This window comes from Pan paniscus, chromosome 11, assembly GCF_029289425.2.
Source record: "Pan paniscus chromosome 11, NHGRI_mPanPan1-v2.0_pri, whole genome shotgun sequence".
Classification (NCBI taxonomy): domain Eukaryota; kingdom Metazoa; phylum Chordata; class Mammalia; order Primates; family Hominidae; genus Pan; species Pan paniscus.
The window spans coordinates 37,779,090-37,800,673 of record NC_073260.2 but is presented as its reverse complement, the minus strand read 5'-3'; the positions used below and the strand labels follow the sequence as shown (position 1 = coordinate 37,800,673).

Genomic DNA, 21,584 nt, shown 5'->3' with positions numbered 1-21,584 from the left:
TGTAGTGGCAGCCCATGAGACTGATGAGTCTCATGTAGCTGAGACTTCACTTACTGCAAGGCACACATGATAACCACTACGCTACGGAAACCTGCATAAAAGCTTCATTTATTGTAAGTTAACCTTTTTTTTTTGAGGGAAGCTATGTTCACATTAATATAATAATAATATGCTCTGAGGATATTAGAGCTGAAAGGGAACTTAGACCATGTCCTTATTTTAGAAGTGAGGAAATAGGTTCCAGAGCCACTCAGGTTAGCCACAGGATTGAAATGCTACTATGAGAACTCCATTGTTCTTTTATCCCAGTCGGAGACCTGTACTAATAGAGTACATGTCATCAGGTAGATAATAAGTGAAAATACTTTCTGAGTCATTTTGAAGTCTTCTAAAGACTTACATATACCTACTATACTTATCCTTGATCATTCTAATCTAACTAGACTCTTTGCCAGGCCCTGGATTAGAACTACATTTTGTTTCTGAATTCACTGAGTTCCTTTAGCACCTTGTTGTAGAGTAGAATTGAATCAAGGGATCTTAGATTTCTTCCTGCTCTCCCAATCATATGCATTTGCTGAGTGCTTATTGTGATTCCAGGCATTGTGTTAAATATATTTCTCATGAAGTCCGACTTGCCTGCGTATGGCGCTGCTACTTATTAGCAAGTTACTTCATGTCTCTATGCTTCAGTTTCTTCATCTATAAAATAATAACTACATCATAGGGTTGTATGGAGGATGAAATGAATCATCATACAGGAGACATTCAGCACAGCGCCTGGCACCTAGTAAATGCTCAGCAAATGCTAACTTTTATAATTGTTGAGCAAATAAAGAAATTGATAGATCAACTTTCGTTTCCACCTACATTTTCTTATTTCTAGGGAAAAAAACAAAACAAAACACTGACATCCTCCCTGAAATCTAAGACACATGTTTATCCATGTCTGTCTGTCTCTAGTCTGCCTGTCCTGGTAAATGATGTCATGGCCAACTCATTCCAAAACTTCAAAAAGTTAACTTTATCTGCTCACTGTCCTACAACTAAAATGCATGTGGGTGACATCCAGCTCCACCTGGTGGTGAGGATCCTGTTCTTTTACTAGTTGTCTCTTCAGCTTAAAATCCTTTAGTGGTTCCTGTAGTCTTCAGGACACAAATCCAATTTAGCACAAGTGATCTTGCCTCTGCTTTTTCTTTCCAGTTCATATAGTTTGTCATCCACCTTAAGCTGTGTGTTTCTATTATATTAAATGATTTGAAGGTCCCAGTTTCTTGATTGCCATGGTTTCCCTAATCTGGAATTTTGTACATGCTTTCTTTTAGTTTAGTTGCCTGTTACCCTCCACCGAGTCTCTTCACCTCACACACCTGCACCCACATGCACACATACACACAGTGTTTTCTTCGCTCCAATAGTACCTGATGTGCATTTCCTTATTAGAGTACACACCATAAAATGTCAGTTTGTGTCCTTTCATTACACTGAGCTCTATGGGATCAGAATCTGCTGTTTTTATCTGTCTATTTCCAGCAACTAGCCCCAATGCCTGGGTACAAATAGGCATCCAAAATATGAATGATTGAGTAATGCAAAAACTTCCTTAGGTAAGTAGGTAGTTGAATTAAGTTATAGTGGATTTACATTTTCATGAGATTTGATTGTTTCTATTCGGAAAGAATGTGTGTGAAGAAGGCAACAGGCTAGCAGATTCATGAAGGCAAATTTGCCTGCAGCTAAAACTGCTTGGGTTATCAGAAACTGCCCATATGTCTGGGACTGCAGGGCTGCTGCTGATTTGTAACTGTGTTTGCATCAGTTCTTGGTTGGGCTAGAAAGCAGAAAGAAAAGATGCTGAAATGCTATTTTTATGAGACATAGGTATTACAGTGTTGAGTTAAATGGACCAATGAAGGTGCAGTTACAATATCCGCTTCTCTGTCTGTTCTGTGGAGCTAGGGGCCAGGCCGAGGCATGGGAAAGAAGCAATAAGGCAGAAAGACTAAAAGGGGATTCAAGGAAGAATAGAAAATTGTGAGGCAGTGACCGGAATCCTGTATGGTCGTACAAATCTCTGTTACTATTACTAGTTCTGCAACCTTGGGCAAGTTACATAGTTTCTCTGACTCTTGTTTTTTTATCTGTAAACTGGAGGTCTCATTTACCTACTTAAGACTACATCTATAGTGCCTATCTTGTGGGGTTGTTAAGATTAAATGAGATCATGGTTTATAATAAGTACCCAATATATGTTAGTTGTTATAGTATTACCTGTTTATAGGTTGTAAAAAGGTCAGATTGAGGGTGGGCGTGGTGGCTCATGCCTGTAATCCCCACACTTTGGGAGGCCGAGGTGGGTGGATCACGAGGTAAGGAGATCGATACCATCCTGGCCAACATGTTGAAACTCCATCTCTACTAAAATACAAAAAATTAGCCAGACATGGTGGCAGGCGCCTGTAGTCCCAGTTACTCGGGCGGGAGGCTGAGGCAGGAGAATCACTTGAACCTGGGAGGCAGAGGTTGCAGTGAGCCGAGATCATGCCACTGCACTCCAGCCTGGTGACAGAGCAAGACTCCGTCTCAAAAAAAAAAAAAAAAAAAAAAGGTCATAAGTTAGGGACCATACCTATCTTCTTCACTATTGTGTCTCCAGCACTTGGCACGTACATGGAAGCTGTTTAGCAAATGTTTGTCGAATTACTGATGAGGGTGATCAGTACAGGATTTTAGAGACCTCTGAACTTGTGCTTTTTCCTAGAATGTCTATCTCAGATGAAGCCATTTCAGTTCTACTTCATGCTGCCTGAGCTCTGAGATTTCTCAGCATATCTTGTGTTTCTTCTTTGGACTATAGCAAGGAAATAAGCATAAATCATAGCATTAATGGGTCTCCTGTTAAGAAGGAACTGGTATCATGTCAACATTTGAATCCCCAAAGACAAAGCCAGCAGTACATCCAAAAGTGAAGTTTCTATCTGAACATTTATTCCACAGTCATAGAAACTGAAGATGGAAAAGACCTGAGGACATCTAATCCATCCATGTGGTTGTACAAGAAAAGTGGCTGGAGCAAAACAGCCCGTTCACTTCATGCTCACAAGACAGCATTTCCGTTCTTCCTGGAGCGGAGCGATTGCAAACACATTAAAATGAAGACACAATGCAAATACTCTTCACAAACCTTAAGAAAATACTTATAAATACATTATTTTCATAAAATGATTAGTAACTAAAAAAAAGAGTGAGGGAATCCTGGATTAGATGGATAGTTTAGGTGGGTAAAGAAAGGAATAACTAAACAGTATAGATAGTAAAGTAGTATTAATGCCTAGAAAGCAATTTCTGAAGAACTGGATGGGTTTTCTGTTTTTCCTATCAAAAATATGAGTTGGGAGGAAAAGAGGCTCTAAAGTAGTTTCTTTCCCCTTTATTCTTTACCCACACCAAGGAAGTGCTTAACTTGCTCTAAGGCTCTAACAGACACAGCACCAACACTGAGAAGTCTGTTACCCAGATGATAAGGTCTGTTCTACTTGGCACTTGCTCCACTTACCACTTTTCTGGCTGGAAGGGAAGCAGCAGCTCTTGATAGGGTTTGTGCAATAGCAAGATTCATGAATAGTAGAGAGTCATCTCCAGTCACATTAAAGACCTCGACTGCTTGGGTCCCTGTGGCTGCCTCACTTGGCTGTCCTGGTTATTCTTCCAATTTGTTTTTAAATTTTGGGAGATTCCCCTTTCTCCTCCACCTGGAAGCATACACACTCTGGGGCCTTTATTATTCTTATTTACACGAACCAGGTAGCTATATCTGTTCCAGCTCATCTGAGCATGCTTTATCATGTGCTTCCTGTGCCAGAAAAGCAAGGTAGCATCCCTTATCTCTTTCTTCTTTACCAGAATACCACCCTCTATCTGATGGCTTCTGATCTTTGTGTTTTTTTTGAGCCTCAAAGGAACTGAAAGAACAGAGGCAGAGCTGAACGGAAAGGAGGTTTCCAAGGACCCACCATTTCATGACATCATTTTACAAAACACAATACACTGTTTCACAAATTGCAAAACACTGTTCAGTTACTACCAATAAAAATAACCATTGCTACTTAACATGAAGACTGCTTCGTTTCACCACAAGCAATTATGGTTTTTCTTTATTCAGAACATGGAGGCATTTCAAGCAATGTTGATGGCAGTAAGCCTGCTGTCAGCCCCTGCTGCTGCTTGCTGCATCCTGACCAGTGTTTTGGCCAGGTAGTTCCTCCAAAGATGTTTGAGGAGCGTGCATTGGTCATCTACTTTGTGGATAGGCAGGGCGATCTGGCATGTGATCACCACTGCTCAGAATGCCTCACTAGAGAAGCTTAAGGTAAACCCGATATACAAAAATTCAGACTTACAAAACAGATACATTAAGGGATAATTAATTGCATTACAAAAGGGTGCTTTACTTTACAAAAGAATTCACTTCTGGGTTCCCTTAAACAGCCAGCTTCTCAAATACAGTCAGAATATGAGCTGAGTTACAAAAATGTCCATGTACATTAGGAGCATGGCTGTAATGTGGATTGAGGTACACCTGTACATCAGCCTTCCGGGCTGCACAGAGGTTCAGGGGCACGCAGAGCATGGTGGCAGAGTCTCCAGCATTCTTAGCTGGTACAAGTGGGTGGGGATGGCTAAGGGGCAAAATCTTCCAAAGGCAGTTGCAACCTACTTCTGGGCCTGGGGTGAGAACGTGAAGGGATGGGGTGTTTCAACACAGAACTGTCCTTTTGTGTTTTCAGGGCTCACCTGTTTCCTCATTATTGAACTGTTTCATCTGTGGAGTTGGTGACCTCTAACTTTAGAGCCCTCCCACATCCGTATCAGTATCTCTGAGCCTCTCTCCACTCCAGGGTTTTCTCAGCCAATTAATCACTAGGTGTTATCTAACTACAGCTTAAATTGTTATTCCCTGGGTGACTGGGTAGATTTTGGTGGAAATGCAGACATTTCATCCAGTAGTAGAGGGAGAAGTTTTGTGACTGAGACACCTTTCCAGTGATCTCCAGCTGTAAAAGACGAAAGTGCTTGGCACAGCTCCTGAACTTATTGTAGGCATTCAAATTGGTTGGGGGTGGAACAATGAGTCCTGAGAAGATAAATCAAGTAATCGATAAATAAGGAAGTCTTGTCCTAAATGGTGCCCAGGGGTGGGGGTGAGGATGTTGAAGGAGAGTCAGCAGATGTGTGCTAAAATTATTAAAAAACAAAACAAAACAAAACTTCTCAAACAGGTTTTCTCTTCACGCTTCTCCTCCTGCCTGTGGGCAGCCAAACTTCCAGAATGGTGTTTCTAGAAAAGTAATTTTTAGACCACCTGTGTCAGTCACTTGGGGGTGTTGGTTAACAGTAGTTAACAGGTTTCTGAGCTCACCTCTAGACCTCCACCCCCAACCCCATAATCTCTGGAGAAGGGTCTTGGCAATCCGCACTCTGATGAGTTCTCTACTAGATGACTTTTATCTACATTGACATTTGAGAACTGACCCATATTCCTTTCCCTTGCTGCCTAAACATGATATGCTGAGAAAGTGGCACCTAAGCAGAGGGGAGGTTACTTGTATCAGTCTTTGGGGGGCATTAGATGAGGTTGGAGGATCATTAGAGGGACCAAAACCAGTTCATAGCTCCTCAGAGATGAGTGGGTGTGAGGATGGGGGATTGACTTGATTTTCTATACAGATATGCAAAGTGCAGGGCAGATTCCTGAATGGTCGAAGCTTGTAGTGTTCCCAGGCTGGAGGTTTTGGGATTTCTATGCTAAGCGATGGGTGACTGCTGATCTGAAAATGGCCTAGTGTGTGGTGTGTAGAACATTTCACCCACAGTGTCACATATTCCATTATAGGCAATAAGGGATACTCCAGGTCCAACCTAAGGCCACAATCTTGCTTTGCCTTTTTCTCTCTTTTCCTTTATAAAAGGCACACACCATAGTGGAGATGCTTAGTTACATTAGAAGTAGTCTTATTCATTTTTTAGCCAAATTGCCTTTCTGGCCCAGAGCTTTTGTTCTGAAAGCATGGTATGCATTTTTAATGCCTCTGCTGCCTGTCTTCTGTTCCCACTTACCACATCCCCTCCCCCTTTCACAGTAGGGTGTAAGCATGCTCTTACTAAACAGTCAGGATGGAGTCAGAGATCCAGAACGTTCTCAAAAACATGGCTCTTGCCTGGTCCAATCAATCCTTGACCTTTATGATACTAATGAGTTAATTTTTAAATACCCAACCCCCAGTGGGAGGTGCTCTGCTCTTACCTGCTCCCCATTCAGAATGTAGGAATAAATCTAGATCGGGGAGTTGTATCAAAAGCTACAACCCTAGATAACCTCGTTCTGTGTTACGATGAAAACCAGCAACCCAGTAAGACATAAGTATGAGTAACAATTTTATCTCTTGTTGGTAGTGCAGAGAAAGGGCTAAAAACCAGAAATATTACTGTGGCACCTGGTGAAAAGGTTAACGGGAGCTGGGGTTATCTGGTTATTCACAGATCTCTCACACAGAGCTTACTCCTAAGAGTCTTGCTAGAAAAACACTCCTAGCCTGGAGACCTAGGGAGTGAGCCTTGAGAGGAGCTGCTGCTGCACTTTAGGTGAGGGAGAGCAGACTTGACCTTTAAGAAGACCTAGACCTCAGCTTCCCCACACCTTTGTCGATAGTTACAAAAGAGCATTACAAAGTGTCTCAAGGGCTCAGAGGAAGGTCAGGAACTGAGAAAGGGAAGCAGTGTGGTCACCTAGGACTCACAAGTCCGACTTGTCCTTTGATACTCCTCCAGCTCTGTTTTCCTGCTCACAGCCAGCTGCAGCTCCTGACGGATCACCTGAATCTGTTTCTCGAGCTCTGAGAGTTCCTGCATCACTGAGTTCCGAGATACATTTAGGGAGTCTGCTTTCCCATTGGTGGTCAGCAAGGCGGGGAGCTCTCTTCTCCTTGGAGGGAGGGGGATGTCCTGGTGGATCCGGATGCCCAGCTGGTTTTGTCCTTCCTCATCACTAAAGATGTATTTTCGTCGGTTGTCATGACTCAGATTGGAAGTATTCCATACGGTAAGCTGACGGGGTCCCACATTAGACCTAGGAAACAGAGAAATTTTAGATTTACTTTCCATTCTGCAGCTCTCAAGGTGCTGTCTTCATCTGTTAGCCATTTCCTGTGCAATAATATGGAGCTGGGTGTGCATTTAGAGATGAAGTAACAAAGCCATGGACAGACTACCTGCTAGGGTGTCATGGGGCAATAAAGAGTCATGAACATACAAAAGTTCAAGTCCCATGCTGCTCTGAAACTGGAATTGGGTATCATTTGAAGGGATGATAGGACGGGGTATGGCACATTTTTTTTTTTTTTTTTTCAAACAACCTCAGGTGGCTTTTAATTTCCTTTCTGCAAGGGAAGCTCAGAAACTAGCCACACCTTGAAACGTTTGATGATTTGAAAGATGATGCTTTAATAAAAGCAAAATCTATTTATTCACTTGTTGGGTTCTGAGCATCAACCTGCTGACAGATCTCATAACATGGCTCATCCTTAGTCCCGCAGGACCATCCTGATGTTTACTACTTGATCTTGGGGAGAAAAAAAGCGTATAAGCCACAGGTCTCAGCCAAGTGTTTCTTACTATAGGGATGATTTTTATGTGAGTTGAGAATGACAGGTCAGGTCCGATGCTTAAAAAAATCCCGAGAAAGCCCTCAGTTTCTTGCTGGGATAATGAAAGTCATATAGAAAGCAATTTGCAATCCTGTTTTAGGCTTGCATCGTATCACCTACTACCATCATGGAGAGATGGCTATAGACAGCATGAGAATTATTGCCAAATAGTCACAGGGGAAGGCTGATCCTGTTTCTGAAATACACTTTGATACTTATGAGATAGGGAGAGTTTCTCGCTACAAGAACAGATTAGAGCCCTAAGCAGCATAGCTGCTGATTTCTTCCACCATAGGAGAAGAAGCAGGAGGAGGAGTAGGAGGGTTATGACAACTTTTGCAATCTATCACAGGACAAAACTAAATAGAAACACCCTACCAAGCCATTGTGTTTTTGTTCCCATTCATGTAACTGAATTGACTTTTTTCCTGGACTTTTACTTGCCAGGAGAAGGGGACAGTCTGGAAGGAGAAGGGGAAAGAGAAGAATAATAAAGTCTTTATGTAAAAGTGGCCATAAACCTTCTTTTCTCCTTTCATTTATGCCCTCTGTAATGTGACTTTGCAGCTTGTACCTATGCTGAATCTGCTTTCCTCCCCGCTTCAGCTAGGAGTGTTCTCACAACTTGTTTTGGGCAACAGAAAGTGGCAGACATATCAGAGTGGCAGTTCCAAGCCTAAACTTTTAAGAAGTCTTGCACATTTCCACTCTCTTGGAACCCTGCTGCTGCAATGTGAACAAGTCCAGAATGGCCTGCTGCATGATGGTAGACCATATGGAGAGAATCCTCAGGCTTCCCAGTTGACCAGCTGAGGCCGTCACAGGCCAGACAGCCCTTAGCTGCTTTCCCCGTCCCCCAAAGTTGGCTACAGACATATGAGCAAACCCAGCCAAATTCAGCCAAGTCTGGCTCAGATCAGCAAACTGCACAGTTGATCCATGAATTAGTAAGCAACTTGCTGTTGTTTAAAACATTAAGTATTGGGATGATTTATCACATAGCAAAGACCAACTTATACATGACCCAAGCCATTGAAACACACACTCCAAACCACCTTGTGGTTCTTTAACATGCCTCATAGTCTAAGTTTTATATAAATGAGCAGAGGGTACCAGAGCTCAGTTTTCTTGTATCCTGGGCTGGGCAAAAGTTCTGTAATGAACCCACTTATAGCTCCATTGGCTTTAGACCTGAGTCAGAGAGAAGATGTAATTTTCCTTCTAGCTTTATAATTCCCTTTAATTTTTTTCTTCAAATCTTTTCCTATTGAATTTGAATAATCTTAAAGTAATCTTGGTTGTGCTGTTATGTAGTTTGTAATTTTTGTGTGTCTTGGGGTGAGAGGAAAGGGAAAACAGGGGTGGCGTGTATTGATTGGGAACCCAGTGAGATGAAAGATAGACCAAAACCTTATGTGAAATCACATGTTGAATAAACCCAGGGCTATATATAAATCATCTCCTGCAATATGTAACTTATTTTCTTTGCATTAAATGAAAAAGGGACAATACCTACTTCCATATCATGGCCCAAAATTTCTCCAAGCATTTCCTCAAACCCATGTTAATAATTCATTCATTTTTCTATTTGCTCTTTTATTTGTTCAGTAAATATGGAGCACAGAGGAGGGATGTCAAGTTGTAGCATGCATGAGCATTTGCATAGATATACTTCCAAGAGAAGAGAGGGAGAGCATTCTAATGCCCTACAATGGTTCATAGCAGGGAAAACCTGAGAGTAGAGCATCTACACATTTTCTTCGACTGTCTAGACAGCCACAGTGATAAGGTAAGTAAAGATAGCTGGACTGGTCTTCTCCAGAGCTTTGTATATCTATCTGGTAATATAATATAGAAGAATAAACAAATGCTGGACTTTGTGCCAAATTCTAGTTGCTAGTATCACCAGGCGTCTGATATTTGATGTGGGTACCTATGAGTGCAAGGTGACAAATGCTGAGTGTAAGACTCAGTGTCTACTTGGAAAAAATAACCCAAGGCTGGTGTTATACTCCTAGCCTCAATAACATTTAGGCTTTGCTTTGATTCAAGCCTTCGTCAGTCTTAGAGTGTTACGTGACCAGTGAATGAGCTGTATTTAACACTAAAAATGGGTAAAATAGGCTTCCCTGGAGCAATTATGTAACACTGAGGTTCAATACTCCACTGGACTATTCCAAAGAGACATGATGGCTATGGTACGCCAAACACTCATTGTGTTTGACAGGTTGCTAATGTTGGGTTGTATAGAGGTAGACACAGGAAGTGTGAGCCCAAGGTAAACCATGAACACCTGTTCTCCTTAGATCCTCAAAATAAGGGGTTCAGGAAGGGAATCTGCCAAGAACACTGGGTAAGTTGCATCAAAAGACACAAATGGTTTTCAATTTATGTGAGAAAGATGTGAATATGAATCATATCACAGTTGGAGATGGGATCATTGGGCTTCCTGTTTCTATTATAGCTGGAAAACAAATATTTTTTCATTGTAAGATGATACATTTGCTGCTATGTCTTCTTGTGTTACTGTTATTAAAAATTTATGTTAAAAATAGAGAAAATAGATGTAACATGTCATGGAACAGCTGTGACTGGACTAGTATACAGCTTATCACTAACAGACTTGCAATATGATGCAGGAATACCACAGACTGAGAGGGGTGGGGAGAGTGCTCATTGACTGGAAGGAGATACTTCAAGAGATAAAGGAAATGATTCTGACAAGCTAGATGGAGACCGCATAGAAGGGGACTGCAGCAGTCCCAGAGGAGATACAAACAAAAAGAATCCTGTTTTCCATCCCTTTTTCTCCTGTTATGATGAGAGGTGTGCCCTCATCTGAGGCCTCTGGGTGTACGAAAGAATCAGTAGGGTTGCCTTAGGCAGCAGGCAGCAGAGACTAGCCAGGAACCAGACCCAAGTGCTTCTGACATCTTTAGTCACCATGAAATAGGGAACAGTCATCCACAGCCTGGTGTGGTGAGAGTGAAGAGCTTCGATTTTCAGATGTCATTAATGCATTTAATGTTTGTTATTTCCTATTAATAAGATGCTCTTTGCTAGGGAGTTTGTAGAAAAGTGCCAGGAAATGAATTAGGCATGACATGTCTGTTTCGTATTTCCAATACTCTGTTCCTAGGAATGCTAGAAAGGAGTAGGGAGTGGAAATATGCCAAAAAGACAGTAAAACATGGAATTAATTGCCTGCGGTGTTCATTAATTCTTACATGTATTTTGTATATAATAATAGCTAATATTTATTAGGCATTTCCTTTCATTCAGAGATGTACATGTATGATCTTATTTAATCTTTACAACAACTCTAGGAAATAGGTACTGTTTTTATCTCTACTTTACAAATGAGGAACTTGAGGTGCAGAGAGATTAAATAAGTGACTTACACAAAGTAACACATATCATAAGTCTTGGAGACAGGATTTGGATCCAGAGGGTTGATCCTAGAGTCCATGACTACACTTCTAACCATGACAGTATATTGTGTACACTGCATTTTAGTGTCCCTATACATTTTTTATTTTGTTTTATTTCCCTCTATTTATACTGATTCTTTTGATAAATTGCCCTGATTTGATCTGAATAATTATACAGTTAGATCTCTAAAGATTATTTTACAAATATAAAGACAGTTGCCATTGGCCCCTTCTTACCTCTTTTCCACACGTTTGGTCTTGAAATGCTGCTGCTTTTCCTCTACAAATGATGTATTTATTGCTCTGTGTAATCTCTGATGGAGAAAACAGATTCACGGGTAGAAATTATGAGAAACACATAGGTCAGGGAACAAAGAACCACTTGAGATGTAACAGTATATGTAGTCGTTACAAACCTTGGCCTCTTTAAACAAATTCCAGAAATGCCTAAAAATAGATCAACATTCAGCCTCAAATCTCAAGAGAACAAAAATTCTAATTAGAGGTTATTATTCCACCTGGAGAAACAAAAAAGTGTTCTGATGGAAAGCTCAGTATTATAAAACGGTATGTGATATAAGGCGGCACAATCATAACTAATGTGTAGCAAAAGGCCTTCAATAATTGCTAAAGATGAGTAAAAAGTATATAATTAATTGACAACCAAAACAAAGAAGGGAAGGAGGACTCTTGAGAATTAAGTTAATCATATTAGCATACAATAAGGAAGATCTGCGGAGTTCTCCTAGAAGACCAAATACTTCCCAGGATAAAAGTAGGAAGAACAGGGTTCAACTGTAAGCAAACCAATGATAGTAACCTATCTAGAAAAAAAAAAAAGTGTTACCAAAGTGAGGAGTTTAGTATGAGGGTATATGAATACATGAATAGGGTAAATGCAGAAGTGACAGCCTCCCTGCTGGGAGGTAATCCATGGTACACTGGAGGGCAGGAGGTGGTCTCACCAAAGGAGAGGCCAGGATGGCTCATCCGGCCTTGCTGTGGTCAAGTGAAACCACTCCCTTTGTTAGAGTTCTTCCATCATTATGAAGCCTTCTGACTATATTTTGGGTCTCCATGCCAATTTCATTCAGGGAGAGATGTGCAAATGAGTGTGCTTGAGTCACCAGTCTGCTTGACAGTTTCAGTTCTCCCTGTAAATCAGTGCGTTGATGTCTAGGTAACAGGAGAGAACTGCGGCCTTGTGAAACTTGGCCTTGGCCCCAGTGGGTCTCAAACCTCTCTGGACCAGGGAAAAAGCAGAGAGAACAGGGGCAAGTGGGGTCACTTAAAGGGGACCAGGGACTTTAAACTCATGTAATAGGTTTCAATTTTGGCAAGAAAAGAACCTAGGAAATAAATCTTTCACACCATCTTTTCAGACTCTCACTATTAAGTGAAACCTGGTTAAAAAAGTTCTATTTCTTCTATTATGAACAACAGTGGAGGGTTATAGGAAAGGAAGGAGCACTGTGGGATGCCTGAATTTAAGGGAAAAGTGAATTAATGGGATAGAGAGAATTCCTTCTGCTCTAATGAGAGTGCCTACCCCACCCTCGTTATTGTGGTAACATAACTTAGTAGTCTGACATAGGGCTCTGGATCCTCCCATCACTAGGAATTCTACAGTTTAAGAATATTGGAGCAAGACACCTGTGGCACTCACCTGGCTGGTGTGGAGCCAGTATTGCAGCTTGGATTTGTTTTTGATTCGTGGTAGCAGCAGCCTGTATACTATGTGCTCACCAATGGTGGTCAAAATGGACAGACCAAATCCAATGCACAGCAGCACAAAGAGTCCAGAGAAGTGTTTGATGCCCATTTGCAAAGTCTGTGACAGAATAGGAAAGAAAAGGCCGTGAATACAATGATATACCTGGCCCAATGCTTGTGTAATCTTTGGTTTTCAGATGGATATTCATTTTTTCTGGACTCAAGGAAAGCTGGAGACTATTTCTCCCTGTGTGTTCTGTGACCTTCATTATACATCATGAAAGAAATTCAGCCAGGGTTGGACTGAGGGCTGCCGAGGAGCACCCAATGCCTAGAGGGTGAGAAATAAAAATAAAATTAAAAGCTCTCCAACCAACTGAACGAACTTTCTCTTGTCCATGGGGACCCCGAAGAAACCTTAAAAACTGAGTTCCTGGCCTTGATTGGATGGGAGGTCTGTCATGCCTCAGTTGTCCCTTCCTTATTAACCTTTAGCCATAATTCTTTCTTAAGAAGTAAGCAAAAGCTAGCTCTGGAAAACAAGAAACCGATAACTCATTGCTTTATCACCTTTAGCTAATCACCTAAGGCCATAACCAGATTCTCCCTCCCTCTTTGCAGTTTCAGCCTGACAGCTCACCAGTTTCCCAATGCACCCTTCCTAAAAAATGACCACAATCTCCAGATGGTTTTGGCCAACTTGTGGGGGATGCATAGTGAGGGTTTTCATGTCCTCTGCTTCACATTTGGACATCAGAAGACCAAAATCTCCACCCTCGGGTCATGCTAACACCACCATTTTTTGAACATGGGCCCAGGAAGAGGCATGAAGCTCAACTGCACATGTGCATGTATCTCTTTTCATAAATATTTATGACTCCTCCTATAGCTTACTCAATACGTATACTCAGCCACCCCACTCAACATAAATTCCTGTTCCCTTTTACCCCTCCCTTGAAGTGCTTGCTCTCAGCTTCTGCTGAGGCTATGCTTCCCATTCTGCAGGATGGCTGGCCTGCTGGCTGCAACCCTTTATGAGAACTAAAGATCTCCTGGCCAAATTTATGAAGCTCATGATTCTTCAGTTGACAGGCGCTATTCGTATGTTAATCCACTGTGCAAATGGCCCCTGGAGTTGTGCCAAGGCCCTGGGTCTGGACCACCTTATGGTCTCTTAGAGATTGAGAGAGATAGAGATAGAGAATTGAAACAATTTAATATACCTGGTAGCTGTCAAGGAAAGAACGTCCCTCAGGGAAGAGAATGAGTAGATTTAAGGGGAAAAAGATGATGAGTTCAGTAACTTTGGAATTTGGATCTGGTAGGGAACATGGAAATCATCTAGTTCATTTACAGAGGAGGAAAGTGAGACCAGAGAAGTGTAGTAAACCGAGCCAAGCCACAAAAAAGGCATAGAAGAGAAAGAGAAGGAACTTAATGATATTTATTGGTTGCTTACTTTCTGCCAAGTGTTTTACATTAAAATAGATATATAACATCTATTTTATAACTAAGGGAAGTGGAGTTACTGCAGCTTTTAAGTGGCAAAGTTGGTCTTTCAGTCCATTTCTGTTCAGCTCCAAAGCCTGGGCTCTTTCTGCTCTACTGCTATACACCAAAACAGCAGCAGTTATAGCAGCAATAGTAGTTACAATAAATATCTGTGGCCAGCACTTTGCTAAGTGATTTGTGTAGATTAAGAAAACCCTCACATGTACTCTAAAACAGCCATTATTTAGCCATTGACATCAATGACAAGAGTCAATCCCGTAGAAGTAAAAATACTTAATATATTGAGTTAATACTAGGTGCCAGGCACTCTTCTGCGTATCATGGGATGGAGATAGAAGGAAGTTATATCTTTCCTTTTAAACAGCTTGAGTCTAGGGAGAAAACAAACATATACCTCCATGATACATTTGATCTGTGCTTCCTGGGATTTGTGGGGAAGCTGGTTCATGAGATAACATTTGAATAAGACAGGCAGGATGGGGAGCTTGGGTGGGGAAAGTGAACATACTAATCTGAGGGTAGCATAAACAAAGGAAAAAAGACATGACTTTCCTGGACAGTGGTATAGTGTTGTGAAACTGACTGCTGTGGCTGAAGGAAGAGTATACAAGGCATGAATAGTGCCATAGTTTGAATGTATATGTCCCTCTCAAACTCATATGTTTAAACCTAAACTCCAAAGGTTGGTATTAAGAGCCCTTATGAAGGGATGAGTGCCCTTATAAAAGGGCTTGAGGAAGCTAGCTAGTCCCTTTTGTTGCCCTTCCAGCCTTTCACCATGTGAGGACACATCATTTGTCCCCTGTGGAGGACAAGCAACAAGATGCCATCTTGGAAGCAGAGACTGGGCCCTTACTAAGACAATAAGCTTGGTGGTGCTTTGATCTTGAACTTCCAGCCTCCAGAACTGTGGGGAATACACTTCTCTTCTTTCTAAAGTACCCAGTCTCGGGTATTTTGTTATAATGGCACACATGGACAAAGATATGCAGTGAGAGAGAAACAGGGCCACACTAGGCAAATCCTCAGATGCCGTACTAAGGAGCCTGGGTGTTATCCCTTTGCTGGAAGCTTTTGGTCATCATTATCATTTATAATTATTTAGCATTGAATATGTGTAAGGCACAATTCTGAGCACTTTATCAATGTAGCAACTTGCCTTATCTTTATGACAATTTATAAGGTAAATACTGGTATAATCTCCATTTTATAAGTGAAGAAACTGGGCAACAAAGAAGTTCAATAACTTGTCCAAGGTCACATAGCTCGTGAAGGTTAGAGCTGGGATTCAAACCCATGCCGTCTGTTTTCAGAGCCCACAGTCTTCACTGACTCATTTGTCTGATGTGAATGATCCTCCCATTCTCTTTAAAGGTTTTCCTTTCATTCTCCCCACCTCTCTCCACCTCTTTTCTGGAGAAACAGCCGGCCAGGCATGATTCAGGCATAGGGTGCATAGGGAAGTCTATCTGGGGGTCAGGACTCAGAAGAAAAGGTCGGAGATTTCAGGCTGTGTTGGAGCCTAGCTCAGGAAATCTCTTTCCCTCCATGCCAGTACTGCAGGCTGTGAATCAAAGACTAGTGTTAGGGTCACTAGAAAAGAAAAGACTAGAGCTGAGCAGGGGCTCGGAGACTGGCACAAGGCAGGAAAATTGGGCAGATGACTTGGGAATGCAGGCCGAAGCCCAGCCCTACGAAACAAGGAATGCTGGTCTGGGAAAGGGTTTGGTAGGGAAGCACATTGGACCCCAAGGGCTTCAGAGGTACTAGGGATTTTCCTGGGACATCTCTGTGTGCAAATGGTGACTAGTTATGTAAACCTGACATGCAGAAAGTACATACAAATGTGTCTGAAAATAGTCCTTGACCTAGACCTATTTTAATGTGTACAGGATATGGCTATAATATGAAGGATTCAGTGAGTTATTGGTGTGGATTAAGAACAGACTGGGGGAATTTAGTTTGGACTGTAACATCATCAAACATTCAGTTAAACTCTGAGCAGATGGGCCCTGCTTTTTTATAAGACACTGCCAAGATGAGGAGGAAAGATGTAACTTGCAGTGAGTCATCTTGCCTTTATGGACATGACTCCCTCTGTTTCCGTGTGCATAACAATGATTAGTCTTATTTTTCTCTTAGTACCTCAATAACAAATAGGCCGTATTGTTTATATTATACATTTTTTTCTTTAAACTTCTGTTGTTTATACCCACATGCTGATAGACTAACAGAAGTAGTTATTGTTTTTAAATTTGGCATTTAATACATATGCCAGATACAATATACCTGTATTATGATCTTATAATTACCCTGTAAGTTAAGTGTTATTATCCTTATTTCACATTTGAGAAAGCAGAGGTTTATAGGGGTTAATAACCTTACTTACCCAAGATCATGCAAGCTACTAAGTCGGGATCCAGGCTGCGGATCCAGGACTGTCTGATGCCAAAGCCTGCAATGCTTCTCAAACAATCGCCATTTATAGGTATCCTTTTCTAGTTGAATCTTCACTATTCGCTATAACAACTATCACAATTTTTTATTTAAAACTCACATTGGAATGGAAAATCCACTATCATCTGCCTGTGAACACCAGAGAAAATGTTTCAATTGTGTCTGAGTCTGAGTGACAAGACATAACAGCTGCCTTTGTAATTCAGTGGTTCCTCCCCTAGGATCACATTGTTTAAATGTGCTGTGCATATGTGCATCTTCCCCATATTATCAAGTGAAAACTTTCTTTCTAGTAAAAAACTGCTCAACTTGATACTCATTATTGGTCAGAGGAAGAAAAGAAGGAGTTATGAATATTCAATATCAAATATTTAAAATACACTCAGGTGATGCAGACAAAATGATAATTGCAGCTGCAAGTGACTTGAGTGGTAGCACATTCAGAAATGCAAGCAGAAGTCCAGTCTCATGCTGTCAAGAGCCATGTAAATGAATGCAAAAAGAATGCAAACAAACATATGTTTTGAGGTTGTTGTTTTTTCCCCCTTTATCCCATTGCTTCAGCTGCAGCTTCATTTGCTAGCTCATAGCCACACACTTCCAGAGACTCAAGGGCCAGGGAGAGAAGGCTGTCACAGGATTGATTGATTGGATTGGATTTTTTGAGACAGAGTCTCACTCTGAGGCTCATACTAGAGTGCAATGGCACAGTCTTGACTCACTGCAACCTCTGCCTCCCGGGTTCAAGCAATTCTCATGCCTCAGCCTCCCAAGTAGCTGGGATTACAGGCGTGTGTTACCACACCCAGCTAATTTTTGTATTTTTAGTAGAGACAGGGTTTCACCATATTAGCCAGGCTTGAACTCTCCACCTTAGGTAATCTGCCCGCCTCAGCCTCCCAAATTGTTGGGAATGCAGGTGTGAGCCACTGCACCTGGCTAGTCCCAGGATTGAGCCAGGGACAAATCTCAGGCATTTATTGCTCCACTTGGTCCTTCACAAACGTACTCTAGCCCACCCCATCTCACTTAGGCAACTCTTTAACTAGTAAGTAATCATTCAAAAAATTGCCTTGCTCATGTATTTCATTTTTCTAAAGGTTATTTATATTCATTATGTTTCTTTAACATTTTATTGTTAATTTACATTAGTATATATTTACTACACTGTGAAGAAAAAACATAGTTTGTATCTGATACTGTACTCTGCATGTTGCATGGAGGAATACCAACAAATTATGCACTATACAACTAATGTTTTAAATGCTTTATGTTATGCAGAAATTCTTGGTAGATTGTCACATATCCATGCATTGTGCATTAGATATTAAATGTCTACAGGTGTCTAAGAGTGTTTTAGCGAATTTAGGGAAACTGCTAGAGATTTTTGAATGAAATAGGAATACTTTATTATTTTTTCCATTTGAAATAATGGAAAGGGCTTCCACCATCTATAAATTTACTAGCCAACACATTTCTAGGAATGGACCAAATTCAGATAAAAGGAGATGTTTGTACTATCACAGGTGTGGTCTCTGACCAGATCAGTAACATGTATAGGATAAGATTATAAACTTTGTTGTTGCACAAACCCTGCTTTGTATTTTGTTCAGATGTTGTCACTTGAAACATCTGACAGCTGGCTCGATTAGTGACTAGTTCTCAAGTCTCCAGCAAGAAATGCAGATAAAATGTTTCACTCATCATTTGTTTTTGATGTTACTAATCAAGATCTATGCAGCTAATCCTTCCTTGTGCCCATTCCACACCTCCCAGCACATAGCAACCACCTGATTTCTCTGGTTTTCTAGAGTGTTGTCTATACTCATTGCTTCTAATTCCTTTTCTCCCATTCTCCCTTAGACCCTCTTCAATCAGACTTTTGTCCCCTCCGATCACCTGTCAAACAATTCCTGTAAAAGTAAAAAATGGCCTCCATATTGCCAAATCTAATGGTCAGTTTTCACCTTATTCATGTATCGGCAGCTTGGACGCCATTGATTACTCCATCTTCTTTGGTATAGTTTCTTAACTTTGTTTTTGTGATACTTCTTTCTCTTTGTTGTACCTTAGTCTCTTTTGCTTTTCTTCTTCATCTTTCTGACTGTAAACATAGGCATGCTTTCAGTTTTTCAGCTACACTCATGTTCTCATTCAGAGTCAGCTTTAAATACCACCCAGATGTCAATGACTCCCAAGAGTTGGGGGCTTTTCTGTCCTAACTTCCTACTCTGCCTCTTTACTTAGGTAATGAACAGACATTTCAAAGATAACACATTAAAAGCAAACTCCTAATTTTCCCTCTGAAACCTGCTGCTTACACAGTCTTTCTCATCACAATGAACCTCCATCCTTGCCATGACACAGGGAAAAAAACCTTAGAACCACCTTTGATTCCTGTCTTTCTCTAGCATCCCATTACCCTGTGTATCTGCAAATATGGTGGAACCGACCTTCAAAGTATATCCAGAATTCAACATCCCACCACCTCCACCAACCACCCTGATCCAAGCCACCATCCCCTCTCACCTCACCTAGATTATTGAGACAGCCTCCTAGTTGTTTTCCCTAACCCCTTCTGTCTTCTTCACAGCAGTGAGAATGACTGTCATGTTACTCCTGTGCTCAATGCCTGGTCATGGTTTTCTGTCTCTTGCAGAGTAAATTCAGAGTCCTTGCAATGGGCTACGAGGCCTCACAAGATCTATTTCCTCATATCCTTCTTCTCTCTCACTGGTTGACTTTGCTCAGCCACTTGGGCTTCCTTATTGTTCCTTAAATCTATTGAGCAACTTGCCACTTGAGGGTCTTTTCATTTTCTGTTCGTGCCTGTAAACTCTTCTGCCAGGAATCAGTATTGCTCCTTCCCTCACTTTCTTTAGGTTTCTTCTCAAATGTCACCTATCCATGAAGTTTACCCTAATCACTGTGCTTAAAAAGGCAAATTCTCTTCCCCCTTCCATCCTCTTTCAGATACAATCTATCTCTCTTACTTTGCTTTATTTCTCTCTTGACATAGTATGTGTTTATTTGTTTATTGCCTATTTCCCCAGCAAAGTAGAATGTAAGCTACAGGAGGGCAGCACTTTTGTCCATTTTGCTCGATACATACTCTTAATTGTTTAGAACAGTGCCCAGCACTGTGAATATTTTTTAAATGAATGAATGAAAGCATATGAAAACTAGGATTTTTTGTATAAAATAAATTTGCATAATTTCCCCCACCCCCGATCCCAAACAGTCTCATTATATCACAGAAGCTTCCTAGAACAGTTCTTTAAGAGAGAAGGGTGGAGATGGACATTCTCAATTAAAAGGAGAGGAAACAAGGCCCAGTTTTGCTAGCCTGACCTGATCATGCTAATATTCACCAATCTAGAGATCTACTGTTGAAACTGGGACAAAAAATTTTTTAAATTACTGAAGTAAAACATTGGAAACTGAATGCAAAAATTTCAGGAGGAATGTATTGATTTTGTTTTCTTAGGATCCTTTCTTTGGGGAACTGCCCTCTTCCTGCTTCATGTGGTTTTGATGTATCTACCAATCACAGACTCCCTGCTCCCCATTCACCAGGCAAAGCATGAGACTCAAGGCCAGCCAATGTGAATCTGAAACAGAAACATTGGATATCAAAGGTGTTTGGAGATGAGTCATTTCCAATGTCAGTGCCCCAAAGACATAGTCCCCTAGTTCCTGCACTAGCATCCTTGGAGTGCTGTGGTTCGAGGCTTCATCTGTCACTCTCTTTCTTACTTCAAAACATTGAGCTTTCCCGTTAGTCTTTTGATAGGTTTTTGCTTAAGTTTAAAAATCTGTTGCAGCCAGGCACAGTGGCTCACACCTGTAATCCTAGCACTTTGGGAGGCTGAGGCAAGTGGATCACCTGAGGTCAGGAGTTCGAGACCAGCCTGATCAACATGGTGAAACCCTGTCTCTACTAAAAATACAAAAATTAGCCAGGCATGGTGGCAGGTGCCTGTAGTTCCAGCTACTCGGGAGGCTGAGGCAGGAGAATTGCTTGAATCCGGGAGGCAGAGGCTGCAGTGAACTGAAATTGCACCACTGCAATCTAGCCTGGGCAACAGAGCGAGACTCCATCTCAAAAAAAAAAAAAAAAAATCTGTTGCTTACAACCAAATAATCTGATTCAATATATGTACTGTTTAAAGGATTAAAGTCCTCTAGCTCCGAGGTGTGAATATAACTTCTTTTGAGATAGACTGTATCCTGACGCAGATCTCAGAAATGAACGAGTGGAGCCTGTTTTAGGAAGTCTTCTCTGACAGGGTAAGGCTGTGTTGCTTTTGCCTGTCTCCAGCAGCCTAGTATATAGTAAGTTCAATAAAAAATAAAAAGCACATGTCTGAAAAGTAACTTAATTACATTTACTCTGACATTTCCTATTAAATATTTTTCCCCAGAGCAAAATGACTGCAAGAACCTGGGAAAATAATTGTATTTTTCAGTGACCTAATGCACTAAGCTTTGTATCATCTCCTCTCTGGATCTGCACAGCCAAATGCTGATGTTCAAAAATTTTTTTCCTTAATAAGATAGCTGGTGGCAGGGGGAGAAATAATGATTTTAATGAGAGGTAAGGAAAAGAAAAAGGCTGTGGTGCTTCTGAAATATGGATGACTCATAGATGCTTGGAAGCAGGACAAGGAAGAAGCAAATGCTATTTCTAATTTTGAAGACCTGGTATCTATTTAATTAATTAATTAATTAATTAATTTATTTATTTCCTCCTGATTATTTTGCC

General features: G+C 41.1%; 1 protein-coding gene across 1 annotated transcript in view; it reads right to left on the bottom strand.

Annotated features, from left to right (window-relative positions):
- Positions 1–2,969: 2,969 nt before the first annotated feature.
- The window catches only part of GRIN3A (glutamate ionotropic receptor NMDA type subunit 3A), a 169,220-nt gene continuing 150,605 nt past the window's right edge, over positions 2,970–21,584 (bottom strand). Inside the window, exons 7-9 of the mRNA XM_003820663.5 lie at positions 12,804–12,968; positions 11,375–11,451; positions 2,970–7,129 (exon numbers count right to left, since the gene is read on the bottom strand). Coding sequence (XP_003820711.3) covers positions 6,790–7,129; positions 11,375–11,451; positions 12,804–12,968 — 582 coding nt within the window. The 3' untranslated portion in view covers positions 2,970–6,789. The remainder of the gene's footprint in view (positions 7,130–11,374; positions 11,452–12,803; positions 12,969–21,584) is intronic.